Source organism: Phaethon aethereus (genome assembly GCF_964289735.1).
Source record: "Phaethon aethereus genome assembly, chromosome: 20".
Taxonomy (NCBI): domain Eukaryota; kingdom Metazoa; phylum Chordata; class Aves; order Phaethontiformes; family Phaethontidae; genus Phaethon; species Phaethon aethereus.
Window position 1 is genome coordinate 941,797 of NC_138596.1, and position 26,111 is coordinate 967,907.

Genomic DNA, 26,111 nt, shown 5'->3' on the forward strand with positions numbered 1-26,111 from the left:
TATTCCCTTAGGTACAATATACTTTTACATCACATTGTGGCTATACGTTCTCTCCAGAGACCTCCAACGAGAATAGTAAATCTAAAGAAAAAGGCACGGGGCAAAAGCAGAGGGATTGCTGAAACACTCCCACCACCACTGAGCTTCTGGTCAGTCCCTGAACAGGGGACAAAACGCAGAGAGAGTAACGAACGGAGCAATGGGAGCAAGAAGTGGACGCTGGGGGGAGAAAGACTGCCAGTTCTCAGCTGATATAAAGCAATTCCCTCAATCTGGCTTCACATGACAGATACCAGATCTGAAACCTGTCACTGGTCCAGGTCTAAATACCATCTATTTTGCAAAAGGGAACTGGAAAAGAAAAGAAAAAGTTTTTTTTTTTTCAAATGGCAGCTGTTAGGAAGCTGCTTAAAGTTGTGGAAAGAAAAGTGCAATTCTTTTGCAGATAGCTTCACAGGCAAACTGCAGGCAAAACACAGACAAGGAGTAGCTCCTGCATATTTATATACACACCCATACTCAGAGCTACCTGGGCTCCAGTGGCAGAGCTCCTCAGCTCAAGCAGCCTGTTGCAGCAACACTAGTAGAACCATGAAAATATATTTCAGCTGATGATTCCTCCCTGAGACTTTTAAGGCCAGAAGGAACAAAAACAATCATCCACTGGGTCTAATTTCCTGCTAAAAAAGAGGCCATAAATACTAGTAAGGGACTCCAGACAATGGCTGGTTAAACTAGTTTTGGTTTCTACCTTCCAGGAAAACAACCAGTCTAGATTTGACGTCTGAGTGATGAAATCCATTATATCCCTGAATTAACAGTTCACTCAAACACAGAGCGAAAGATAATCTGACATGCAGACTTATACCGAAAACCATGTCGTTTATTAATCACCTCCTGAATATCATCTCCATTTGCATTGCACAGATTGCTTAATTCCCTACAGATATTAAGTTCCTTACACTCTGGGGATGTTGCTGTACTCAAAACAATCTTGAGTCAATTTAAAAGTTTGCCTAAACTCAGGAGTCCTAGGGAAGGACACTAGATGTGGATATTTGCAAAGTGGCCTTTTTGACCTCTTGTCCTTATTAAATATTCCCCAGAGCAGGATTACTGGCCAGGTGTTCTGGCCACAAAAAACTTTAAAAAAATAATTGCATTCTGCCCTTTAAATTCCCCTTAAAAATTACCTCCTTGAGTATAACAGCTATTACATTTTATTCCAGAGGTAGTTACATTTTAATTGAGGTCAAAATGGTCCTGTACAGAAAAAACGCATTAGGATCTTGGCATCAGTCACTGAGGATGTTTGCCATTTAGAAATTAATTGGTTAAATAAATGAGATTACATCAACTCCTTACTGTAGTGTAAGGTGATTTACACCTACTAAGGACCAGAAATTGTCAAAGTTTTTCAAATGTGTTACACATAAAGCAGGGCACTTTACTTTTATGCCTTCTTTTTGGGCAGATTTCTGAATATTATCTGTAAAGTAGCATAACAACCATTCCATTTTCGTGGAACTAGAGTTACACATTTGCTACGAGTTACTAGCATCTCACCCCTGGTCACCCAGAGAACGAGTTGGCAGAGTGTTTGATTTTCACGGTCAGAAATTTTAAAATAAATAAGTTATCTCACTGTCACAGCTGGAGAAGGAGAGGAGATTAGCTGCAGCCTCTCCCAGTGCTGAATACGGTGAACAGCTGGCTCCAGCGTTCAGCTACTTCATTCTCATGCAGGACCAGAGCAGACTGAATAGCTGCACAACAGGGGCCTGAAAAAAAGCAAGGACCACTTTTCTAGGTGTTGTATACCTTTCTCTCAAGTTGCACACACCAAAATGAAGGACAGAGTGGGTGGTTCCAACCATTAGCTGGCAAAACAGCTGGCTGATGAGCAAGTGCCCAAAGAACAAGCAACATCTTTTCAAACACCAGTGCTTTTTCTGAGGATTCGTTTTGGAAGGGTTTAAGATTTTTACATTTGAGAAATTAAGGGATAGTTTCCCCCAAGCAAACACTAGCACAGAACGTTTTTTGATTTAGCAACAAAAGGCCCTTTTGGCTCAAGGTCAGTAAAAGTGGAAGTACCACTTCTACCACTTCACTGTCCCAGACACCCTGCAAAACAGGTGATTATAACACTGACAGTCCTAAATAAACTAATTGGTTTTAGTCCTGCCCAACACTGATTCTAGTTATTGCCCCAAATGAAGAGCTATGTGCACTGTCACCCTGTTCTGCTCCATGGGAGAAGCAATTTCATAGCAGGAAGTCCAAATAAACACAGGCATACTCCTTGGGCCAAAGTACCCTGAGATAACATTTTAAACTGTACCAACTGGTTAGCTCTGCTGCAGTCAAACTATTCCCTGCAAAAATACTCTGGATGTCAGAATCATCAAGCGTGTGCCTTCTGGGCTCGAACTGTTCAGAAATACCCATAATATTCTGCCATTCCCCCTGCACAACTATTTCAGCCTTTCCTCATCAAGCTGAGCCTGTCTCCTGTGGGTGTTATCAGGGCCTCAGAGCTTCCCGGGCAGCCCTCTCCTCACATAGACGGGCACAGCTCCCATGTGGAACAGACCTGAAGGGGTGTGGGTGACTCCACACAAAATGGGTGCTTTGGCACTAATCAACCCAGCCGAGTCTAGAAGGGCACAATTGCAAGATCACCCCCAAAACATCAGTGAGAACACTGCACATTAAAAGCAGTGCAGCAAAAGACCAGACCCTCCTATTCCCAAGCCCTCTGTTAAACCAGAAGAACTTCAGGTCACCAAAGCATCCGGTGCTATCTGACATGTCCTCGGGCTCCAGCTTCCACCCGAGAAGGGAGTGCTCCCCAGTAGGTCCCATGTCATATTGCCAACCTCATGCAAGTATCTCAGATGCTATCTGAGAGCCAAAACACTGGTAGAGGTGACATTTCCAATCAGAGTTGCTTCCCTTCTGTGCTCCTCCATGTATTATTGTTCCATGCGTGTTCATTTTTTGAAAGCTTGGCAGGTGACTGAAAAATGTGTTCCCTGCTTTTTAATCTTAAAGTGATTTTGTTCTGCAGAATTTCCAGGGAAGCATCAGCATTCAGTAAGCCCCTCTTGCTGCTGGCCAAGGGCTCTCTGCAATCACTGGCAGGACAACTCTTCCTGAACACATCTGATCAGCGTCATATATTGGCTGTTCTGTGGTTTTTCTACCTAATTCTACCATCGTTATGCAGCTGATTAAAGCTATGAAAAATATGAAGCACGCAAAAATGGAAGCAGAAGGGCACACAGCAAAGCAGACAACTGGCTCATGCCCTGCCTCTTTTTTTCCCACCTATCTACCATCAATATCCTACACACCTTCCCCTCTGCTTGTGAAGACAGGCACTCTCCTGCGTGTTTCCATGCAGCTCAGAATCAGTTAGGCAAGCTAATGAATAGCAATGCAGCTGGCACTGCGCAAGAAGAGTGCTCTTCCCCTCCCTCTGCCCTCCAGGTATCTCTGCTTGGAGAAGATGATATGAATGGCAGCTCTCCTCCTGGGCTAACCAGGCAGTTGTGATGAGGGCAGTTTCCCTAGGGTATGAAGACGTTTTGATCCCTTTCCTTTCCCTCCTGCCTCCTCTGCCTGCCTACGGCTGCCACCCCTGCCTGCACAGCCACAGCCTGGACAGCAGATCAGCAGCACGGGCGCTGGCATGCAGAAGGGGCAAAGCCAGTTTGCTACAGGGCTGGAAACAGGTTCTGTTGGCCCCACAATTAACTACTGAGTTTCTACCTTTTGTAGGAGAAGTCAGGATCACACCTTTGATTCATCCCACAGGGCAGGAACAGGAAAATTCTGTACTTGTACTGCTCAGGGCGAACAAAAAGAAGTATCAGCTCAGAAACGTCTACTGCCCACCACACTGAACGTGACATGGCCAGCACCACTGAACAAGGAGAGACACCACTTTCACCAGGGCTCTCGATATCTATATAACTTAAGTCTTTTGTTACAGCTGCAGCACAGAATTAAACAAAAATTGGCTTTACACCCATGAAGACTTTCAATCTCTTTGGACTTAAAATTGAAAAAATTATCCAAAAATGCTGAGAGTTTGCCATTGTGGAGTCTTTTGGGAGTTTTGGTTCCCTTTCCCCAAGATGACCCAGGGGTCACACTGCATCCTGCATCCCATCCTCTGCTTCCTACCCAGTGCAATATGTCTTTAACACTGCGTTGCCAGGCAGAGCTTGGGAGATAGAAATTGTTTGTGAGCCTGAACTAAACATACAAACAGGTCATACAACATAAACGACAACTCTCCAGCTCCACAAGGAACCTAATAGGTTTCTTTGTCAAAACATGTCAGGTCATAGATGAATGGAAAATTGAACCTTTCCCTCACGTAAAGCCCAATCTTTCAAAAACCAAAAAGTCCCAGTCAACCTTAGTTTTTGCACTGAAAACCAAAACTTTTTGTTAGTTCGATGCAGCCACGCTGCCAGCAGTGTGAAGCAGAAGCCTACCTGCACATGCGATTATTCCAGTTTCCTCCAGATGCATAGGTACAGATTCTGATCGCTTTAAAGTGATGCCAAAGACAGCAATCTCTGATAGCACTAAGAGTCAGGACTCATAGCAGGCAAGTTTAAGCACTACCCATGTGATAATTACATAGTTGTCGAAAAATATGTAAGTTGGCAGCATGCAGAAAATACAAAGTTTGGAATACTTTGGGAAAGCAAAGACGACCTTCTGCCATAGTCCATCATGCAGTTGAGCTCCGTGTAGTTCTCTAGGGAGGTGTCTTATCGGGCACCAAATGAGCACTCTTCAGAGAGCATCTTCTCAAGCCTCCTGTCTCCACAAGTGATTGACATGATCTGCCACTGTGTATGTTAACTGGGAGGTTTTTCCCACTATCCACCACAGCATCAACAGAAATCCCTTCACTGCATACACCAAAGTACATCCAGACATTGTGACGAAGATGTCTCCTTATGGTTTCATGGTTAATCCCATCTCAGGTCTTGATCCAGCACGGCACCAGCACTCGTGCTTGGCCTTTAAGCTTGTGAGAATCAAAGGGAACCCTGAAAAGTTCTTTCACTGGGTAAGATCACTGAGATCAAGGGGCAAGACCCCTTTCCTTTCCTCACCGAGTCTGGCCTCTCACATGAGTATGATAAACTACACACAGAAGTTGAATATTCACCACTGAAAATACTCAGTAGGTTTAACAGTTGCCATGAAGCGCTGCTGGGCATTTTTTCAATGATCTCTGTCTCAAAAAACACATCCTCATGTGTTTTGAATTGTTCTTTTTCCTGCTGACCCATGAAAGAGAGAAGAAATGTTTAAAATTCAGTCATTTCACTGGTGTGCACAGACAGTGCCTAAGACCTCAAATGCATGAGATTATTAGTCATCAGACTGTCCTGTTACCACGCAGAGGCCCACAATGACCATTCAAATGAATTTTCAAAGGAAGACTCTAGCTGATGGTCAAAAATCCTTAATGGCTGCAGAATTCAAACTGAGAGGAGTTACAGAGAAGGAGCAAACACTCACCATAAGGTTGCAATTCCATAGGGATATCACGGACACATAAATAATCACTAATGGTTTGTCACTGCGGAATTTCTTTACATTTCATTGTCACATATATGTTTGTATCAGGCCAAAACAAGGTTGCCTAAACTCGACTGTTTATACACCAAGAAAAATAAGTACTAGCATTCCACCCATGCTACCCTTCTTCCTGTGTTATTAAAATTACTTGTGTCCTACAACACAAGATGTAGAAGTTCACAATATCTAAGAGTGACCTAATAAACCTATTGAAAAAGAGTGGAGCATGCAGAGGGAATCTAACATTTGTCCTGATTTACTCACACACCTTGTTAGCTGCCTGAAGAGAACTTCCTTTTCCCCCCTCCTTGTAATTAATCAACATAAATATTTGTAGTGTTCACTTATAAATAAATGCATGAAAGTAAAAGAACGTACTTTATAATCTTATTTAAATGCTCCAGCCTAACTAAAGCATTTTTAAAGGCATAACAGGAATTAAAATATAAATTTTCTTCCTTGCTCTTCCTTGCACGTACAATTTTGCTATACGCTTACAGGTTATGAGAGAGTGCAAAATTGTAATAGTAGGACTACAACAACCAGAGCTGGATATTCTGAACGTCTTAAAATCATCTCTAAGCAACTAAACCTGAGAAAATGGGAGGGGGAAATCCATACTCACCTGAACATGATCTGTCCAATTCTCCTGAGTCATGGTTTTCTGAAAAGACAAAATTACTTCTGAGCTGTCTTAGAAAAGGGAGAATGCTACATACAGCAAGCCGAAATTTAACACACCATCTTACACACTGGCATCAACTGTGATTGAGGAATGCATTCTGGAGCACACGGGAAACCTCTGCTTCTCGTATGTCACCAGCTGGGGCATGGCCGAAAAACACAGCTTAGATGAAGTAATTCAGACAACTGTTACACTACAGCAAATAAGACAGAAAAATTCATATGCAATCAAAGTACACAGGCAATGGCAGGCCTGTACCCAGCAGTAGCCCCAACTGTCATTATTACCCAGAGCTGGGTCCTGAGCTTGTTTGCAGAAAACTAATCACCTTAACAATACTCTGCAAAGTGCAGCACCATTTCTGAATGCCTCAAAGCTCCCATGGTGCTCTTGCAACGACAGAGACATCGCTGAGCAAAGCTGAAACAGGCCAGTGTCTGGTGGAACACATGGATCATTGCTGCTGGCTCTACCTCACACTTGCCGTATGTCCACAGACTGTTCACCTCAACAGCTAGCCCAGCGGAGAGCCATCCCCAGAGACCCCAGTAAAGGAAGTGATCTCAGGGATCATCTGCAAGGCTGAGCCTTCAGAATATAAAAATACAGACTTTTTCAACAGCCAAGTCATGAAAAATCCTCTGGAATCATGAGGTCTGGGAAAGGGAACTGATAAGTTAATATCCCCATTCCAATGTAGTTCAGAGCCAACCCTGGGGAGAAACTCGGGATGGGACCTACTCTCCGCTCTGCCAAGAGCACAGGCTGCATGAGACTGATCAGCCAGTAAGGCCTAAGCCTCACCCCCACTTCTGGCAGAGGTAGCAATGACTGCTAGTGCCACTTTTATGGAAAGGTACAAGAGCAAACAGGGAGTAAGAGCCTCAGAGAAAACATCTTTGAGATATACAAGCATGTAATTTAAATACTATTGAGGTAAAGGAGGCATTTAACCAGACCTCATACACAGCTGAGAATGGTAAACAGAGACCACCAAAGAGCTCAGAAGAAGGGACCGAGTCCAGAAACAGCTGCCAAATGTACCTTAATGGAAGTAACTGGCCAGCGTGGATACTTTAAATCAAGCAAATACTCCAAAACAAAGGAAATGGAAGGCCAGAGAGAGCAGAACACCAGATCAAGAATCCATTCCACTCTGCTAAATAAATACACCTGGATAAATGCTTCCTACTCTCTCACTGCAGATGACCAAGCTCTCTAGAATGATGTCATCCAACATTAAAGCTTTGAGATGCAGGACGTTGAAATGCTCGATCCTCCCCAGGTCTTCTGTCAGTGGATCTGGCAGGCAGCAAAGACAGATCACAGCCTTCACTGATGGATCAGGAGGTCTTGGAAGAAGAACTGGCTGTGCCAGAATGGTGTCAAGAGATCACTGCCACTCAACCCCATCTTCGCTTTCAAAGTACTGGGGGTGGGGGATCAGAAAAACCATATGCATCTGCCACCTTCTGTCAGAACATGAAACGAATCCTCTTCTGAACAAAAGAACCGGCACTTTTGGAGGAGGTGTCTCATTTCCTGAAAACTGGCTCTCTGAAGGCTGGATCAATAGCACTGTAGGAACATCTGAACAACCTGTTGGGCTCTGTTAAAACTCTCTTAAGAAAGCCTCTTGTATCTACAAGGAGAAAGTCTTCTATAAACTGCAGATGAAACACCATTCCATGTTTGGCAAATACAGCTGGACAATTCAAAATTCAAGAAATGGAAACATTTCACTATGATATTCAGTCTCTTGTGGTGCTTGTTCTTCACAATTGATATACCTGGATGCAACGAGGGCAAGCTGGTTTTTTCCAGAAGAGGCAGAACAAAAACTTACTCTCAGCTGGTACAATCTGTCTCCAGGCACAGGATAATGATGAATGCCAGACCATCAAGAGAAGGACCAAAACTGCCCTGTTAACAAGAAGAGAAATGTGCTCCCCAATGCAGTGTGCATCCAGAGGGCAGTGACTTGGCTCAGTACACTCATGAGAGGGGAGGAGAAACCATAGTCAAGTAACTCTGCAGACAGTCAACCTCCAAGCTACCTCCTAGAGACCTGCTCCTTAGAAAGAATTAATGGCATCTTATTTCTACAAGCCCTCAGTGCCAGGACAAGTACCAGAGTATTTGGAAAGAGAATTTGGAGGCTGGACAAAAGTAAAGTTCATTCAAAGAGTGGTTCAGAACCTGAAAGTACTACCATTTTGCTTGGCAGTGACGAGGCTGTTGGCACAAAAAAGCTTCTGTGGCAGGTTTGGGCCATACCTATCACAGCTGGGCCACAAGTACCAAAGCAAAGTGCCTACAAAGAACCCAGCAATGCAAAATGCCTAAAACCTAGTGTGCTTAAAAAAACCCAACACAGAAACCCTCCAGAAAAACAAAAACCACCAAAAACTCTTTAGCCAGTATGCTCCCGCTTATTTGACATGGCTGAGAGAAACTGAATGTATGGAGAGCGTATTCTGACCTACCTACGTGTGTCTCGGAACACTGATCAGGATGCTGATGTTAACAAATAACCAGCTCAGAGCAACCACAGAATCATAGAATAGTTTGGGTTGGAAGGGACTTTTAAAGGCCATCTAGTCCAACCCCCCTGCAGTAAGCAGGGACATCTTCAACTAGATCAGGTTGCTCAGAGCCGTGTCCAACCTGACCTGGGAAGTTTCCAGGGATGGGGCATCGACCACCTCTCTGGGCAACCTGGGCCAGGGTTTCACCACCCTCAGTGGCAAAAATTTCCACTTTAGAACTAGTCTAAATCTGCCCTCTTGTAGTTTAAAACCATTACCGTTTGCCCTATCACTACAGGCCCTGCTAAAAAGTCTGTCCCCATCTGTCTTCTAAGCCCCCTTTAAGGCCTGGCAGGCTGCAATAAGGTCTCCCCGGAGCCTTCTCTTCTCCAGGCTGAACAACCCCAACTCCCTCAGCCTGTCCTCACAGCAGAGCTGTTGCAGCCCTCCGATCATTTTGGTGGCCTCCTCTGGCCCCACTCCAACAGGTCCATGTCTCTCCTGTGCTGAGGGCTCCAGAGCTGGATGCAGCACTGCAGGGGGGTCTCCTCAGAGCGGAGCAGAGGGGCAGAATCCCCTCCCTTGCCCTGCTGGCCACACTGCTTTGGGTGCAGCCCAGGACATGGTTGGCCTTCATCTCTCAGTACCTTCAAGTCCTTCTCGGCAGGGCTGCTCTCCATCCCTTCATCCCCCAGCCTGTAGTGATAGCAGGGGTTGCCCCGACCCAGCTGCAGGACCCTGCGCTTGGCCTTGTTGAACCTCATGAGGTTCACAGGGGCCCATTCCCCAAGCTTGTCCAGGTCCCTCTGAATGGCGTCCCATCCCTCAGGCACGTCAACCGCACCACTCAGCTTGGTGTCATCTGCAAACTTCTGAGGGTGCACTAGATCCCACTGACTATGTCATTGATGAAGACATTAAACAGTACTGGTCCCAGTACGGACCCCTGAGGGACACCACTCGTCACTGATCTCCATCTGGGCATTGAGTCATTGACCACTACGCTCTGGATGAGACCAACCAACCAACTCCTCATCCACCCAACTGTCCACCCATCAAATCCGTATCTCTCCGATTTAGAGCGAAGGATGTTGTGGAGGACGGTGTCAAAGGCCTTACAGAAGTCCAGACACCCAGTCATTAGAATATGAATGGACACACAAACTATTCACCTACAGAAAAAACAGGTCCAGTGGCAGATCCAGTGCATTTCTATGCAATAACCACAACAAAAATTTGCTCATATACTATCAATACATTTCAATCATATAAATTATATTATTCAAAATGCAAAATAAACAAAAAGCCTCATTCACACCTATGCCACACAATACAGAAACGTACCTCAACAAATCTCTTGTAAAAGAGGTAATTCAGAGTTCTCAAGTGCCGCTGATTTATGACATTAGGGCAGAGAGCTAAAAGAAGGAAAAAAGACATTTAAGTATACAACATAGCTGAACTTCCTTGAAGTTTTACTGTCTAGACATTACATTTTTCCTTCCCCAATTTCAAACTTGGTATGTGGAAGGCAGGATGCTATCACACTTGGAACAATGACAGACAGACATACACATTGTAAGCTTATCTAAACTATAAACTGTTATTTACACTTTCAACCATGATTAGCAATGCTAATCCTCGGTTCTGATATGTCTGGTTCTACCACACTTGAATGATAAGATCCACTTGCTGGTTCAATATGCTTCACAGTCAATGACTTCACACCTTTAATTAGGTAGCATCCTCACACAGGCACCACCTTCAGTCTCTAGAGGCTGCATTCTTGCTGATTTAATTGGAATCTGTGCTGTTAATTCATTGAACCAGTTTTGAACATGTTACTCAGGATGTAAACTTGTGGCTAAAGTTTATCCGATAAAATGTATATCCATGAAAGAGACTCTATATCCATACAAAGAGGAGGTGACTATTGTTTTGCTGAGCTAGCAAGCAACAGTTGTTGATATTATTTTTATTACTGTCATCTTCATTAGATATGCTTCATTACAACTGCAAAAAACAAGATATTCATACAGCACCTTGTTTTGAAATCCAGTGCAAAGAGAGATAAACGCAGAAGATAAAATACATTAACTAGGATTAGCATACGTATCTGTCCGTTCTTGCTAGATGCTGGTATGCATGTACAGGGAAAGATTAATCAAAGCCTTCATTGGAGTTTCAGTGGCTAAAACCATCACGATCAACATAAAAATTAATAATATCACCACCTAACTTAAAGATTTCAAAGCACTTCAGAAAGGAACACAGCATGACTGCTCTAGGTCGCCAAAAAGAGCCACTGAATGCTTTTTTCTTTGAGCTTCTACAGGAAATATCCAAAGCACAGGACTTAGCAGAACTGAGTGACTTTAAGTGCCCAGCTATCTGTCCACAGAGTAGGACAGAGGAACACAGATGGACTGGAACATTTTTGAAGGCACTAGTGATATTTTCTGTTCTGATGGAGCAAAGGAACTGAGTCTGAGACCAGTTTTCTGTATTTTATTACAAAAAACAGAGAAGGACTAATCAAAAAGGTGAGGATGGAAGGTAACTTGGTAAGAAAGACAATGACATGAAGAGTTCAAAGCTCTAAGGAAAGGAAGAACAGCAAAATAAAAACAACAAAATGGGCTTCAATGAACTCAGAAAACTGGCAGTTAAGATTTCATGAGAAAATAATTTATAAGGGGAAAAGGAGTTAAGAAGAGCTGGCAATGGAAAAATTGGAAGTGAAGTAAGAAACTTAACTGCTAAATCAAGTTTTATTGATCTCAAACACAAAAAGGAAGTTAAAAGAATGTGGAAACTGGATCGCACCCATACAAAAGAACAGCACAAATACATAAAATCAGAAAGCTCAAAGCAGAATCACAGAATAATTTAGGTTGGAAAAGACCTTTAAAGATCATCGAATCCAATGGTAAACCTAACACTGCCAAGTCCACCACTAAACCACGTCCCTAAGCACCACATCTACATACCTTTTAAATACCTCCAGGGATGGTGACTCGACCACTTCCCTGGGCAGCCTGTCCCAGTGCTTGACAACCCTTTTGGTGAAGAAATTTATCCTAATATCCAATCTAAGACTCGCAAAAGCCACAAAGGCAAGAGAAATTCCATATAGACTTTTGGAGGAAAAAAACAAGCAAAAACCAACAAAAATCTCACGTCATGGCTAGAGAAGAACTGGCATAGGTTGTACAGGAGATGGTAAACTTTCCACTTTGGAGGTCTTTAAGGTTCCACATTCCACGTATATCAGAAATAACTGAAGGAGCTCCTTTGGCTTTGAGGCAGGAGGGTGATGCAGGTGGTACTGCAGAGTCTTTGCCAAGTCTTTGCCAGACCTTCTCCTTGCAGTTTCATGACCCTCTACACCTTGTATTTGCAGAAATCAAAGAGCTTCAGGGCAGACCCACTTACTTGAGGTCAAACACCTAGCTGAGTGAACAGGAGTCCGAACTTGGGTCTCCTGAGCCAAAACCACTGTTCTGTTGGTTGGAGCAAAAGACAATGTCCTAAGCTTTTCAGAACAGGGACCATCCTTCTGTTCAGTATTTGTACAATGGGGTTTTGGGATCATGGCTGGGTTGTGGAGCACTACTGGAATACAAATGGTATTATAATATGAAAGCACCTCTTTGGGCATGTGTTAACTCTTAACCTGGCAGTTGCACCACAACAGTGCTTCATCTGAACTACATTTCACATCTGGGACTGACTCAGAAGCAAAAATTCCAGTCGGCTCCCAGCCGTTAGCAGGGAGTTAACGGCTATTAGTAACACAGAGGAAGTAAAAATGAAATCTATTCGCCACACGGGTTATGAAACCCTCAATACACACTTATTTCATTCACGTAACATCAGTAAGATATATCTACTGGGGACATGGTGCAATGTATTTTTAGATGTGGTGCATGGCTAACACTCCCAGGTGACAGGCAATGCCTCCTGAGCTGGGATGTGGACCAAATCCTCTTTTTACACTGCCCTGAGAGCTTGACTTCCATTTACAATGAGACTCCTTCACCCTACCCTGGCAGAACAGAAGGACCCAGACAAAGCGTACTTTGTTTGGGGACAAAGTAAAGGAGCCTTTTCAAAATAAAATCAGGGTACCTAAAACGCTAGAGGCTTTTACAGTGATATTGCTAAGGATTGCTGAGGAACCTGATGAGAAGCAAGCTGTGCAGTGTCTCCCAGTGTATTATGAGATTAGTCCCTACGTGTGGATTAGGGGAGGGTAGGGATGGACTCAAGAAAACCTCTTTTTGTTGTAGTCTCAAAGATGCATTGGTGTCTCTCATAAAATGCTCCGTGCCACTGCAGATCAGGGTCGGTGGTCCTCAGGTGAAACAGCAGAAGCCCCAGACTACCCCCAACCCCCTGACCTACCTGTTAGCTTTGCTGCCTGGAGCACCAGCTGACTGGAGGAAGAACAGAGAGCATAGCACACGGGTTTCAATCTATGCCTAAAGGAAAAAATGCTCTGGTGTGGTCTTTAGACACGTGTCTGGATATGATGAATTCATGCTCGGAACTGCAAGGATGGTGTCAGCTTTTCCAGCAAAAAGCCTGGAGCTGCTGGCCAGCTTGTCTTGGCCTAGAGCAGATCATATTCTACCGGCCTGTGCTTCAGTAGACAAAAATGCAGCTGACAAGGGCCCCAGACGGGACCCCGGCCCACTCAGTGCCCCTCTCCCTCAGCACCTTGACTCTGCAGCCACTGCAACCTCAGGAATGGATGGCTCCTACCTTCTCATGTCTAAGCCTAGAGGTTCTCCTCAGTCACAGTACTATGTAGAGACGTGTTGGTATTTAACACAAGAGCTAAAAAACTCTGAAGGAAAATCACCATGGGAGTAGAGGGAAACAACCCTTGTAAAAGCAAATGTAAAGGAAAAGAATAACCTTCTCTTCTGTTAACGAGGAAAAGGTAAAAACATTCGAAAGTTCCCCTTTCAAGGGCACTCCTATCGCGTTGTGACGGCCCTTCCCGCCTCTCGAACGCAGCACCTTTAGCAAACGCGCAGTGCGGGCCCGCCGGAGGCCGCGCTGCAGCTCTCACGGTTGCCCGCGCGGGGCCAGCGGAGGTCACCTCCGCGGCGCGCGCCTGCCCCCTGCCGCCGCGGAGGGCTAGCGCCGCGCCTCGCGCCTCCGCGCCGGGGCTCGATGAGGCAGATGCACGCCGAACTGAAAGCAAAGGTCAAACCAAAAGGATAACCTGGTGGTCGAACGAAGAGAAGCATTTCCCTTAGTTTATGCTGCAAAAACTCTTCAAAGGCTATGGTAAAAACACGTTCATAGCATTCAAAACTTAAGGCGCTCAGCTAACCCGTCACAGCGCTGCCGACGACAACTGTTAACTGTGCATTCAGTTGCCACCTCTGTTCTATCAACGCCACTACTACCAGCTTTACTGTCATATAGGCAAGAAGGCCCAATATATGAGGACAGTTATACTCTTCAGAGTGGTATCATTTGTACCTCTGAAAAACGCCACTGAACTCGCTGTGCTATACTGGCTATGCAAAGAACGACAGAAAATAGACCCAACCATGTCAAACCTAGGTAGGGTCTGTCCCCTCATCTCTGAGAACTGTTTTGACTGAAACTTGCACTTGTAAATCTAAGTCAATCTCACAGGGGCTCCAAAGACTATTAAGTAATTGGCCTGCAAAAGCTACAGGCTTGTTAAACCAGAGCATGCTGACCCATGTGTGAGAAAAGACTCTATAAAACTCAATTTCCACAATCACATACCATTTCTGCCCAACTTCTTCCTTCCCCAATAAAGCTAATTAAGTGGAATACACACACACTTTATTGGGACACCTTTGGGACTCAGCAGAAAATCTTCCACTTACCATGCACTGTTCTGTGCGTTGACATTGAATACTGAAATACAGTTCAGAAAAGGAAGAGGTGGACTAATCTAAGACGATGGCTTTTTTGTCCCCCCTGAAGTTCCAGATCTTATATTGGGCCACCTCCTATCTGGCTCTTAAATGTAAGACTGGCAGTTCCAAGAAGTGTTTCAAACCTTAATGGCTGATCCACACCTACGTTTTGCTTAGCGGTCAGTGAAATGTACTGCGAGTGGATAAGAGTGAGCTCGGGTACTGAAATATGAAAGTAGATTTGGAACTGCAAGAACTCAGTCACATCCAAGTTTGCCTTCTCATACCAAGAAACCCTGTCCTCCTCCAGCCTTTCTCACCGAAAGCCACTTCCCTCTTCTGCTGCTGGTCTTGGCCTCTTTCAGCAAGTAGGAGTCATGAGTGAAGAGGAGCTAGAAAGCAGCAGATGACTGCAGCATTGAACAAGCCCACAATCAGGTTAGGTAACAAGAAGCGTGAGTTTTACCTCACTGCTAGCTTCTAGCGGAGCTGCTCAGAACACAAGAAATTAAGGAGTATTTAATCTGTACATTTTACCTAGCCCGCTTCCTTTTTGTACGCTCTTTCCTCACAGTCAGATTTACTTCCACTAAAGAATGGAGAAAGAACACCCAGAACTTCAGAGGAAAGGCAGGGAGAGAGGTGGGAAGAAAAAGAAATCCGTGTTATTCCAGCTGCCACCATCTGCCAATTCAGTTCAAGCAGGACCAGCACTAAGGCAGAAATTCCTCTGTAGGCATTCATCCCTTTCCAAAGCATTTCAAAGGAGACTGACAGCCACAGTTTAGCAAAATGTGAAGTCCTGCTCTGAATTACATGTGATATTACATAAAAAATAAACACCTGCTTTCATATATGGGACTATGAGAGTCATCCAACTGGCTTTAGCTGCCCCGAAACTGGCATCTTGTCTAAATCAGCAGCCCATATCCGCTCCCACGTCTACAGAGGAGGACAGCCCTCTCTAGCAAGTGACTTATCCTGCACTGTAGACACTGCAGTTTGCACAGGATAAATCACTCTCTGGAAGTGTAGACAGGAATGGGATCTGTATCTACCTCAACGAATCTCCTCACCAGTGAATGTGTTGTCGAGGACCAGCAAGATTTGGCCATTATTATTGGCAGCTAGAACATCTGGGACACCATCGCCAGGCTGAGGCACACTACCATCCCACAGAGAGCACCCGAGATCAACAGCTACATGCTCCTCTCCTAGGTATTTTTTTTATTATTATTTCCCAGGATTTTGCATGTGAACAGTTCTATCATTTCACCTCTACAGTTAATATCATACCCTTGGTGGATCTTTCATAACCACAGGGAAACAACCCAATTCTCTTCACAGATCATAGAAGACAATACAGACTACTGAATGACTAACCTTGTAAAGGAGGAAAAAACAATGAAGACTAGTAAACTCCTTGGAAAGTTTTAGATTTTAAATAAATCACCCTGAAATGTCTGAGCTTTCACACCAATGTGCTAAGTTTGCTCATATTTACTTATCCTCCAATGAGGGTTTGTAAGGATTATCTTGTTAACTTTTGAACACCAATCTGAAGATGTGAAGATTAATATGCAATATAGTATTCCTGCCAGGTGTAATAAGCCCACAATTTGTGGTTAGAAAACACTTTTCCATCCAAGAAAAGAGAATTGCCTATCTTGTGCTGATGATGAAAAGCTCTGCAGGTTAAATCTAACGGTGCACCTAAAGGTGTCTGATGCAAGGTCCCAAAGTGAAGAAAAAAGATCAACAGTCCCCGCTAACAACCAAAGCCAAACAAACTAGATTTTGTTAGGTAACTGGTAGTGAAGTACATCTATTCAGTGATGTAAAATGTGTTATTTCTCTCAGAAGGCTTCAACAGCCTTAAATTCCCTACCACCAACCCTAGTTTATGCAAAGAATACAAAGAGCTGTGAGGCTCCTGCTTCCCAAGGGTTATCTCTTCCCAGCTGATGGACCCATAACTCAAGAAAACAGATCCCCAGATGAATAATGACTTGCCTTTTATGTGACTGGAATGGAATCATAACTCAAAGCTGACCATCATGTGTTTATGTAGAGCCATTCTGAGGTCAAGACTTATTTCATATCACGGAAGAAGCAGTCTATTAGTCACAAGCACTTCATTCTTCGACAGCACAAAGTGATAATTCCCATAACTTACCAGCTTTGTTTTTCAATATCATTAATTAAACCCTGAAACACATCATGATAAATTACAGCAGAGATTCCTTGCTGAACATGGAAGAAGACAAATTGACTTCATCTGTTCTTTATTGGTGAGATAACTCCTCAATATGTTGCAATACCACATACCTGGATCTACATTAAATCGGTCTAGGAGCCTGAAGATCAGCTTGCTTAGCATTTTGCGGTTAAATTTATCTGGTTTGTACCTGGACAGGCCTTGATATTGTCTGTAAGCAAATAAATAAAATCAGAAAGACACATCTGTGGGATCACCTAAAGTATGCTTCCCAAATAGTAGACATTTAACAGCAGAAATATTAGGGTTTGCCAGGTGTTGGCAAGAACAATCCCCTACCTTTCCCAAGTTACAGCAAAAAGCCAACAATACAACCACACAAATTGCCCAGTCAATGACTGAAGCAAGTCCAGGGGGTTATTTTAAAGAAAGAGAAAGTGAGCAATTCCCTCTCGTCTTTTTGCAGAACTAAGACTGCAACTATTGCATCTACACTGTGAGTCTGACTGTACTCTTGCCTTTGTGAGTGACAGCAGCTATCCTAGTGAGAGGCAATTTATAGATTAAAACACACATGACTATTTCACGAGCACATGAAGGTTAACCACTTGCATCTCTTGTTTTTCTGCCACCTCATCACAGTATTATCTTCCTGCAAAACCTGTACAACCGATACTGAAACTCACCCTGGTCTGCAGCAAAGCACGAGTCTTCCTAAAGGAAGCTTTGATATTGTTATATTGCTAAGACCTACTGCACAGGTTTGCACTTCTCTCTCCTGGCAGGAACTGAGCATCTGTCAATAGGAATGATGCCTTTGTCTTACAGGCTGAGGCATTTGAGAAGACTCTGGCACAGACACCAGAATTTCCCCTTTCTCAGCTGAAAAGTAAATATATTGCTGAGAAACAATCTTAGACAATCAGAGCACATACTGTCCTCTGACAGCAAGTTGGCCCCAGCTTTTTAGAAAGTCAACAAGTGTTTCTACCTTGTGATGTCTCTGATATTAAAACCAGGTTCACACCATGTGTCCAGGATCTGCAAGAGCTTGCTCTGGAGCTCAGGATATTCTCCCACATATTCTTCCACCAGGTTAGTTTTATCTTGGAGCAGTAGTGGCGTACACATCTAGGAGAAGAAATTACATTTAAAGCCCTGTGCCCTGCCTTTGATCCCCATGTTCCGCAGACTGAGTGCAGCAGCACACAGAAGGCACGGAAGAGGTCCAGGACACCGCAGACTGAAACCTGGCAGAGGGCTCTCCCATTCCCTGCTGCTCAGATATGGTGAGCAAGTCACAAACCCCTTTCTTAATCAACCTGTGCTGCCTAAAAGAGTGATGTGACGTTTTCAACACAAATAATAGCCAACACAAATGACATGACGTTTTCAAAATAAATATTAGCAAAGCTTCAAAATAGCAAAAGCACTGAAATCCATTATAGTAATAACCATTTGTCAAGAACACAGCTAGAATTTTTTATAACAGTGGCTGCAGCTAGAAAAACAGTCCAATAGGCTGCAATGGGGTCTAACAAAATACAGTCTGGTAGCTCCCTAGATGTAAAAGTACATCAGCAATGCAGCAGCTATTTCTTGGGAACAAAGTAAAGCCTCAAGTGAAAGGCAGCACAACTTGGAGGGCCTTGATGGATCTCCTGCTTAACAAAAGGTGGATCTGATGACAGAGGAAATGACTCACCTTCTCCACATCTTGATCTGGCTGTAATTTTAGCTTAATACTCAGTATGGCTGCCTAAAAAATACAAAAAAGTTGTGTATTTAGGAGAAGAACACCACAGTGGACAAATGGGCATTATTCCAAAGTGAAGTATATATGCTATTATACAAATTTTTAATGTGTTAATTATTTCTGTTAAGCTTTCAAGTACAAATCATATAAACATTTGGCCACATACATTGCACTTAGAAAAGTACAGGAACGCTCCTGGAACACTTGCATATTCTGAGCAGCAGCATACCCCGGAGCAAAACTTAAAGATCAAGTTGTCTGTCAAAAAGAGAGAAAGTAAAGTGCTTGGACAAAATCAGCTAAGATGGATATTTTCTATCAATATAATTGTAAAAAACACCTGACCCACCACACCACTATGAGTTAAATTTACCCATCTTGCTGTGCCTTTTGAATTTTGCAAAATGGTTGCATTTTGTGAAAGCAACTCAAGATTTAAAAGATCCTGAAATCAAGAGGTCTTAGTTTTTATAATTTCTGCTAACTCCACATCCCTGAAAGTGCTAAGGTTCACCACAATCAGAAAGATGGTAAAAACCGTATTTTTCCTTTTTGTGGTATCTACAAATCTTTGATAAGCCAAGACCTGCACAATCACAAACTAACTCCAAATCAGTGTCTTCTGCAGATGAGGAGACTGCTTTGGGGAACTGCAGTAACTCAGACTGCGAGAAGAACTGGTTCAGCCTCTGTCTATACTGTCCCAGCTTGGTGATTGCAGAAAGGTATTAAGATCAAACTGTGCATTGCTTGGGAGGCACAGAAACTAATTAGGATTTTAAGTAGTTAATAGTATCTGATTTCTGTAGTGTGTGAGAATACTTGGATCTCAAATACAGAATAAGCATATAATGGCTTTCTTTAATATAGTGCATTGTTCCAGTAAATAGAGTAGTAAGAGCAAGGAGCCCACTAGCGCATTTATGTGTTCGTATTGATGTAACTGTGAACTAGGTAACAAGGATGTTTTACATGAAGTGTTCTTCTAATTACTTTGCAAAGTTAGGCTCTATTTTCCAAAACGGTTGCAAACAGTGTTTGAAAACACATCATCTCTGACCCTACTGCCACATGCATGTAAGGCTAAGCAATAACAGGACAGAGTATGTAATCAACTGAGTTCACAAATGCCTATTTATTCAGATGAAGATAAAAACAGTATGTTAGAGCTTAGACATAAAGCTCTTATCTTCAACGGGTTCCTCTGCTATCTGTCATTGATTTTGGTTTCAGAGAAAGATCATGAAAATGATAGATTTGTTTTGTCAAAATAGAATCACAGAATCATTAAGGTTGGAAAAGACCTTCAAGATCATCAAGTCCAACCATCAACCCAACACCGCCATGCCCACTAAAACATGTCCCCAAGTGACACGTCCACACGTTTTTTGAACAATTCCAGTGACTCCACCACCTCCCTGGGCAGCCTGTTCCAATGATTGACCACTCGGTGAAGAAATTTTTCCTAACATCTAATCTAAACCTCCCCTGGTGCAGCTTGAAGCCATTTTGTCTCGTCCTATCACTAGTTACTTGGGAGAAGAGACCAACACCCACGGCACCACAACCCCCTTTTCAGGTAGTTGTAGAGAGCGATATGGTCTCCCCTCAGCCTCTTCTCCAGATTGAACACCCCCAGTTCCCTCAGCCACTCCTCATCAGACTTGTGCTCCAGACCCCTCACCAGCTCCATTGCCCTTCTCTGGACACACTCCAGCACCTCAACGTCCTTCTTGTAGTGAGGGGCCCAACACTGAACACAGGATTCAAGGTGCGGCCTCACCAGTGCCAAGTACAGGGGCATGATCACTGCCCCGCTCCTGCTGGCCACACTATTCCTGATACAGGCCAGGACACTGTTGGCCTTCTTGGCCACCTGGGCACACTGCCAGCTCATGTTCAGCCGGCTGTCAACCAGCACCCCCAGGTCCCTTTCCACCGGGCTGCTCTCCAGCCACTCCTCCCCAAGCCTGTAGCGTTGCCTGGGGTTGTTGTGACCCAAGTGCAGGACCCAGCACTTGGCCTTATTAAACCTCATACAGTTGATCTCAGTCCATCAATCCAGCCTGTCCAGATCCCTCTGCAGAGCCCTCCTACCCTCCAGCTGATCAACATTAATAAACAGTTGCATTTTAGAACTGTATTATTTGTTAGAATAAGTAATCAAACATAACACGGTAAAAAATGTGCATTCCCCTCAAGCAAATGCAAATCTTATCATGACATTTCACCTACATGAAACCTTTACCGAAAAATTTAACCAGAAAAATAACCTAAGTGAGGGTAGGAGCACACCTTGAAACACATTTTCTGTGATCTCTCCTAGCATTCAAATGACACCTCAGCTTCACTCATCACTGGAAGCACATGTTCTGCAGACCCAGCCAAGCAACACAGACAAAATCTAACAGCTCAGCCGAGCATTGCTCACAGCAGAAGCTGTGGATTACATTACCTTCTGGGAAATTCATACATGTATTTCATCCACTGCATCAAAGACTGAGTGTACAAAAGCAGACAACCAACACACACCATGTAACTTTAATCGTTCAATCTTACCATCCAGAAAGAATAGAGATATCCAGTTATCAGCGGGTTTGGGTTTGGTTGGGGGGGCAGGTGTTACGGTGTTTTAACACAAAACGAACACTGCATCACTGACAGTCCGGGCTTCATCCCAAAACCAGAAATCAACAGAAGAGCTTTAGGTGACAAAAGCAGGAACTAACATTAATGCAGTGATCGTATGCTTCAAACCAGACACTGAATAGAAAGGCACATTATAATTTCTCAACCCAGCTAAACCTTCAACCAAATCTCTCTCTTACTCCAGACTTTATAACTATTCCACATATTTAGAGGCTAATATCCTACTCTGCTCCACAAGCAGCAAGTAACTTATCTCTCAAATTATCAAATTAACATCACAAAGTTCAAACTGAGTAATTATCCTAAACTTGTATACAGGTTGAAGGTTGCTATTTCTGTTTTGGACCCGAAGAAGGAGTTTGGATCTTCAAGGCTTTGGCAGCTGCTTTTATTTGCCTCCCAGCTATCTCAGTTTGCCAAATTAAAAAAAAAAAAACAAAAAAAACCCCCAAACAAACCAAACAAACAACCAACAAAAAAAACCACCCAAAAAACCAAAACCAAAAAACCACCACACAAAAAACCCCCAAAACACACCACCCAAAAGAAGACTTGCAACTCTCAAAATCTTGTTTCACCATTTGATCTCATTAGTACCTTCTATTAAACAAGTAATCCCTTAGTTTTAACATGCAAGCATACAATGGTTTCCCTAATAGCTTTTTAATGTTCACACACATGTTCAGCTTAAACTAATTGCAGAACTGTTATCTAAATGGCGTAGTTTTATCTCCACCTCCATTAACAGTACAGGTGACTTAATCAGATGAACATGCGCCGTGTCAGGTTAGGTTTTCCTCTTTTACTAGACGTACATTCTACCCAGTACCAAAGGGTGTAGAGCAATGAATATTCATTTAGCCAAAGCCGGGAAAGACATGGCCTTCCAAGCCCAGCTGTGGCAGATCCAGCTTACACCACCACTGCTGCTGCAGTCAGAGGAACTTCGAGCAAATGGTTTTTAACATCATTTTAACCAGCTAAATTAGGTGATGGAGCAGTCAAATTGTGCTGCTGGCAGAAACTTCCCGCGGCAGGGAACACCATCAGCAGCGGGGCAGCAGCCTCGTCCATGCGCAAAGCTAAACGTGGAAGGAGACGCATGACCTGGGTCCTAGGAACAAACAACCAGGCTGGATTGCAGGGTGTAGTTACATGGGCTGGCTGGCTGAATGGTGAGGACAACTGAGATAAAATCAGTGTGTTTACAATAGGAATAATAAGAGAAGAGATATGAGTAACTGTAATAAAGATGAAAGTGTTTGGCAGCTGTGTCTGTGGTCTCAACTTAGAGCTATTTTAAGATTTTGTTTTGTTATTATCATGTTTTGAATTGTTTCACTCCACAAACAAGTTTTGTGTAAAATGAACCTATTTTTAACAGTCTGTTTATAGATGATAAGATCTCCAGAAAAGCAACACCTCAGTCGCAGACTCATTTTGTAGTTAGAAAACAAACACACTAATTAGGCAGACAGCATGCTGCAACTGAAACGGTGAGAATCCCCCTCCCCCCCCAAGCAACATGCCTTTCCCCATATGCAGTGCTGTGCTCCCCAAGCTGTGCTGGAAGACCAGCCAGGGTGGCTGGAAGCTAGCAATCATGTTAATCCAACTGAGATCCTCAGACACAGGTTGGATTGGCAGGGCAACAAAAATCCGAAGCAGCAGGTACCCCCCCCCACTTCACTAGCTGATCAATAAGAGCAGAAAACCTAGCTATGATGCAGGAACATGACACAGCTCTGGTGAAAGCTAACGTATTGTCAGCTTATCAGGGTCTACTCACCCTCCCTCAAACTATAAAAAGAACACACCTATATAGACTGGTAGTACAAGCAGCCTTTTCACAAAAATACATTTCATACATTGAGAGTTCCTAGCATGCGATCTAATAACAGCAAAGAATTAGCCTTATTAGCATTATCGCTACATATAGGAGTGTTTAACCTAATACTGAAACCCTCCTGCCCCAGATCATAAAAGAAATATGGGAAAGGCTGGTCCCTCTCTTGCCTTGCATCCCCCAAGTGTACCGGACAGGTACATGATGAAGCCACTGCCTAGTACAGGAGAAAACGTGATGATCCATTGCCTGATTCAAATCCCGTCAAAGTTCATGAGTCTTCTCATTGTCCTCGGGGAGCCTTGGGTGATTCTTTGATTTAATTATGGTGAAAGCAAAAATCATATTTGGACATTCTGTAATGTATTTTGGACAGTTTTGTTTCCCAAGGAAACCTAAAAAAATAGCAAAGGAGGGTTGGATGAGGACGGGAAAGAATTCAAAGCTGGGCAATACTACATTAAATTATATCTAAAATGCATGTAGGTGCACTGGGGGAAGTTACCCAAACTTGACGCGTTCAGGCCAAGCCACGAGCACCAGACCACCCTCCTAGTCATGCGATTGCAAAAACAAGGGTATGGGAAAATGGGGAGTGTTTTGAAGTGAACACACAAACCCAGAGCACCCTGCACCAATACCTGATCCTCTCTACTTGTTTTGAATGCAATTGGTTCTGTCTCATCTAAAAATGACTATTCTTTCCATATACAGTACGAAGTGCAGGAAGCCACATAAGATCTTATCTGCAAGGGCATGTGCACTTGGGTGGTGTCTACACTGACAATTTAGGCAATTTTCCCACGGTGGGGTTAGCATCAGAGGAATAACCTTTTGCAAGCAGCACCGCTTGGAGTGATGATGCAGGACAGACACAAATGGTTTCTGATGACTCCTGCATTACTTAGCTCTGCTGCAAGCAAGTTGGGACAACATAAAGGTAAATATGCCTGTGCCTGACTTAGTGTAGTATTTCTGAAACAATGGTGAAGGAATTTCTGAAAACCCATAGAAGAGACCAAACAACAGAATGCGACTTTGCAGAGGAGGATCCAACATCAACTCTGAGAAAATCACACTGATCAAAGCCTGGATACATAATAATGGTAGAAGTAACTGAGTAAAAGGCACACCATGTATTAATCATTGGGAACATCTGTTTTGTGTTTTAGAATCACTCATTTCAAGCTTGTAGCTAATCAGCTTTGCCCAAACTCTCGGAGTTCATCACTGCATAGTGCATGACATCAGGTTAAATGTTTAATTACTTCCTGCTTAAAGAGCATACAATATACACAGCTGTCTTCAGGAAGATCTTCAGAAATGAGAAAAACATGAAATTTCCCAGGTCTACTTTCACGAGAGCATGAACTTATTTTATAAGGAGTGAGACCGTCAAAATGAAGTAGTGACAGGTTACTCATACCTAAAGAATCTGAGGTAGAGGGAGAGAAGTCAAGGTTGGACCATGCGTGTGCACAGGTGAAAGGAAGAGGGAACTGAAACAAACACTTCCATAATTTGTCTCCCTCAGGTCACTCAAAGCAGTTTTAAACCTGGCTTAACTGGTCAGTGCATCCTCACACTTGAGCCCTGCCCAAGTTTCCTGTGCACACAGGCCACCCACCTTCACCAGATTCTCTAGATCCAGACTCTCCGTACAGCTAGATCTGCCGCACATCCACACCTCTTCTCCAAGTGCCTGCTTGCTTGACAAGAGCCCAGAAATGCTGGCAGTAGGAGCAGAATACTGCCATCTGAATTATTATTTCCCGGCAACACTCCAGCTCCTTCCCAACCACTTCATCAGACAGACGCCCATAGCAGCGCGGCTCCAGAAGACGTTGTGTTTGGGAGCAGGCAGTCCGCAGGTTGACTACCTCTGCTCTACCTCTGTGGCATGAATCTAGCAGGCAACGTGCCATTAAATCTGTCCTTTAGCTGGAGATTAAGTTAAAGGGAAAAAAGGGTTGAGACTCACATCATCATCTTTACATGACAAACATCCCCTATAACATACTCCTTGTTTTTCTTATCAATTATTCTTTTCAATTTAAAAGAAACAAGGAAACTGAAATGGACACACTTTAAAATACAGTAAGAGTTGAACAAGCCTTTGTAATTAAGGTGGTGAATGGGGGAAAGAAGCAGTATCAGAGACATTTTCACTGTCCTGAGTACAGCTTAAAAAAGAGTGAAGAAATACAAAATCTGAATATCCATTAATATGCTCAATCAATCTTAACACTGCTCTGTATTGACAGATTTGCAAAAATATACCATGTGTATTATTAAGCACCACGTATGAAGTAGGACTACAAACAATAACATCCCTGAATCGGTGTTCAAAACATCACTACGCTGAAAATTGAAGGTCATGTTGTTGATTGAACTACGCATTTCTACACCTTAGCATATTTGTATTCCTTTAAGTTTCTTTGATCAACCATCCTTTCTGCTGAATTACCAAATTACATCTGTAGTAGTATGTGTTGCTGACAAAAACTTTGAATTCTGTGACTACAGAGCTTTTTCTCGGGGTACTCCAACTTATTTTATGACAATTTTAACAACTGAATTTTAATAAATAATTAGTTTCATCTTAATTGAAAGAGGAAACATTAACTGAATTTAACACACAGAATCAATCTTCATTATTTGTAGAAATTAACAGATGAAACACTAGCAGAAAAAAATATCCTCTGCTTTTGAAAACAGAGAAACCTGGGTGGACAACCTCCAAAATACTGTTAAAAATTAAATACTCCCTGTCCCATTAATAGCTTAGTCCAATATTCTTGTTTAAGAACCAAATTGATGACAGGGAGAAAAATGCTGCTAGTCACCGATACAGAGAAGTTGGAGTGGGAGCTCTCTCAGGCCCAAAAATATTTCTGGTTG

At 43.2% G+C, this 26,111-nt stretch overlaps 1 protein-coding gene across 1 annotated transcript in view; it reads right to left on the reverse strand.

The window, feature by feature from the left end:
* EXD3 (exonuclease 3'-5' domain containing 3) overlaps positions 1–26,111 on the reverse strand; it is a gene marked incomplete at both ends in the record, with an annotated part of 225,725 nt that overhangs the window by 163,957 nt on the left and 35,657 nt on the right. The window contains 5 exons of the mRNA XM_082009000.1: positions 6,242–6,280; positions 10,174–10,247; positions 17,070–17,170; positions 17,951–18,090; positions 18,665–18,718. Coding sequence (XP_081865126.1) covers positions 6,242–6,280; positions 10,174–10,247; positions 17,070–17,170; positions 17,951–18,090; positions 18,665–18,718 — 408 coding nt within the window. The remainder of the gene's footprint in view (positions 1–6,241; positions 6,281–10,173; positions 10,248–17,069; positions 17,171–17,950; positions 18,091–18,664; positions 18,719–26,111) is intronic.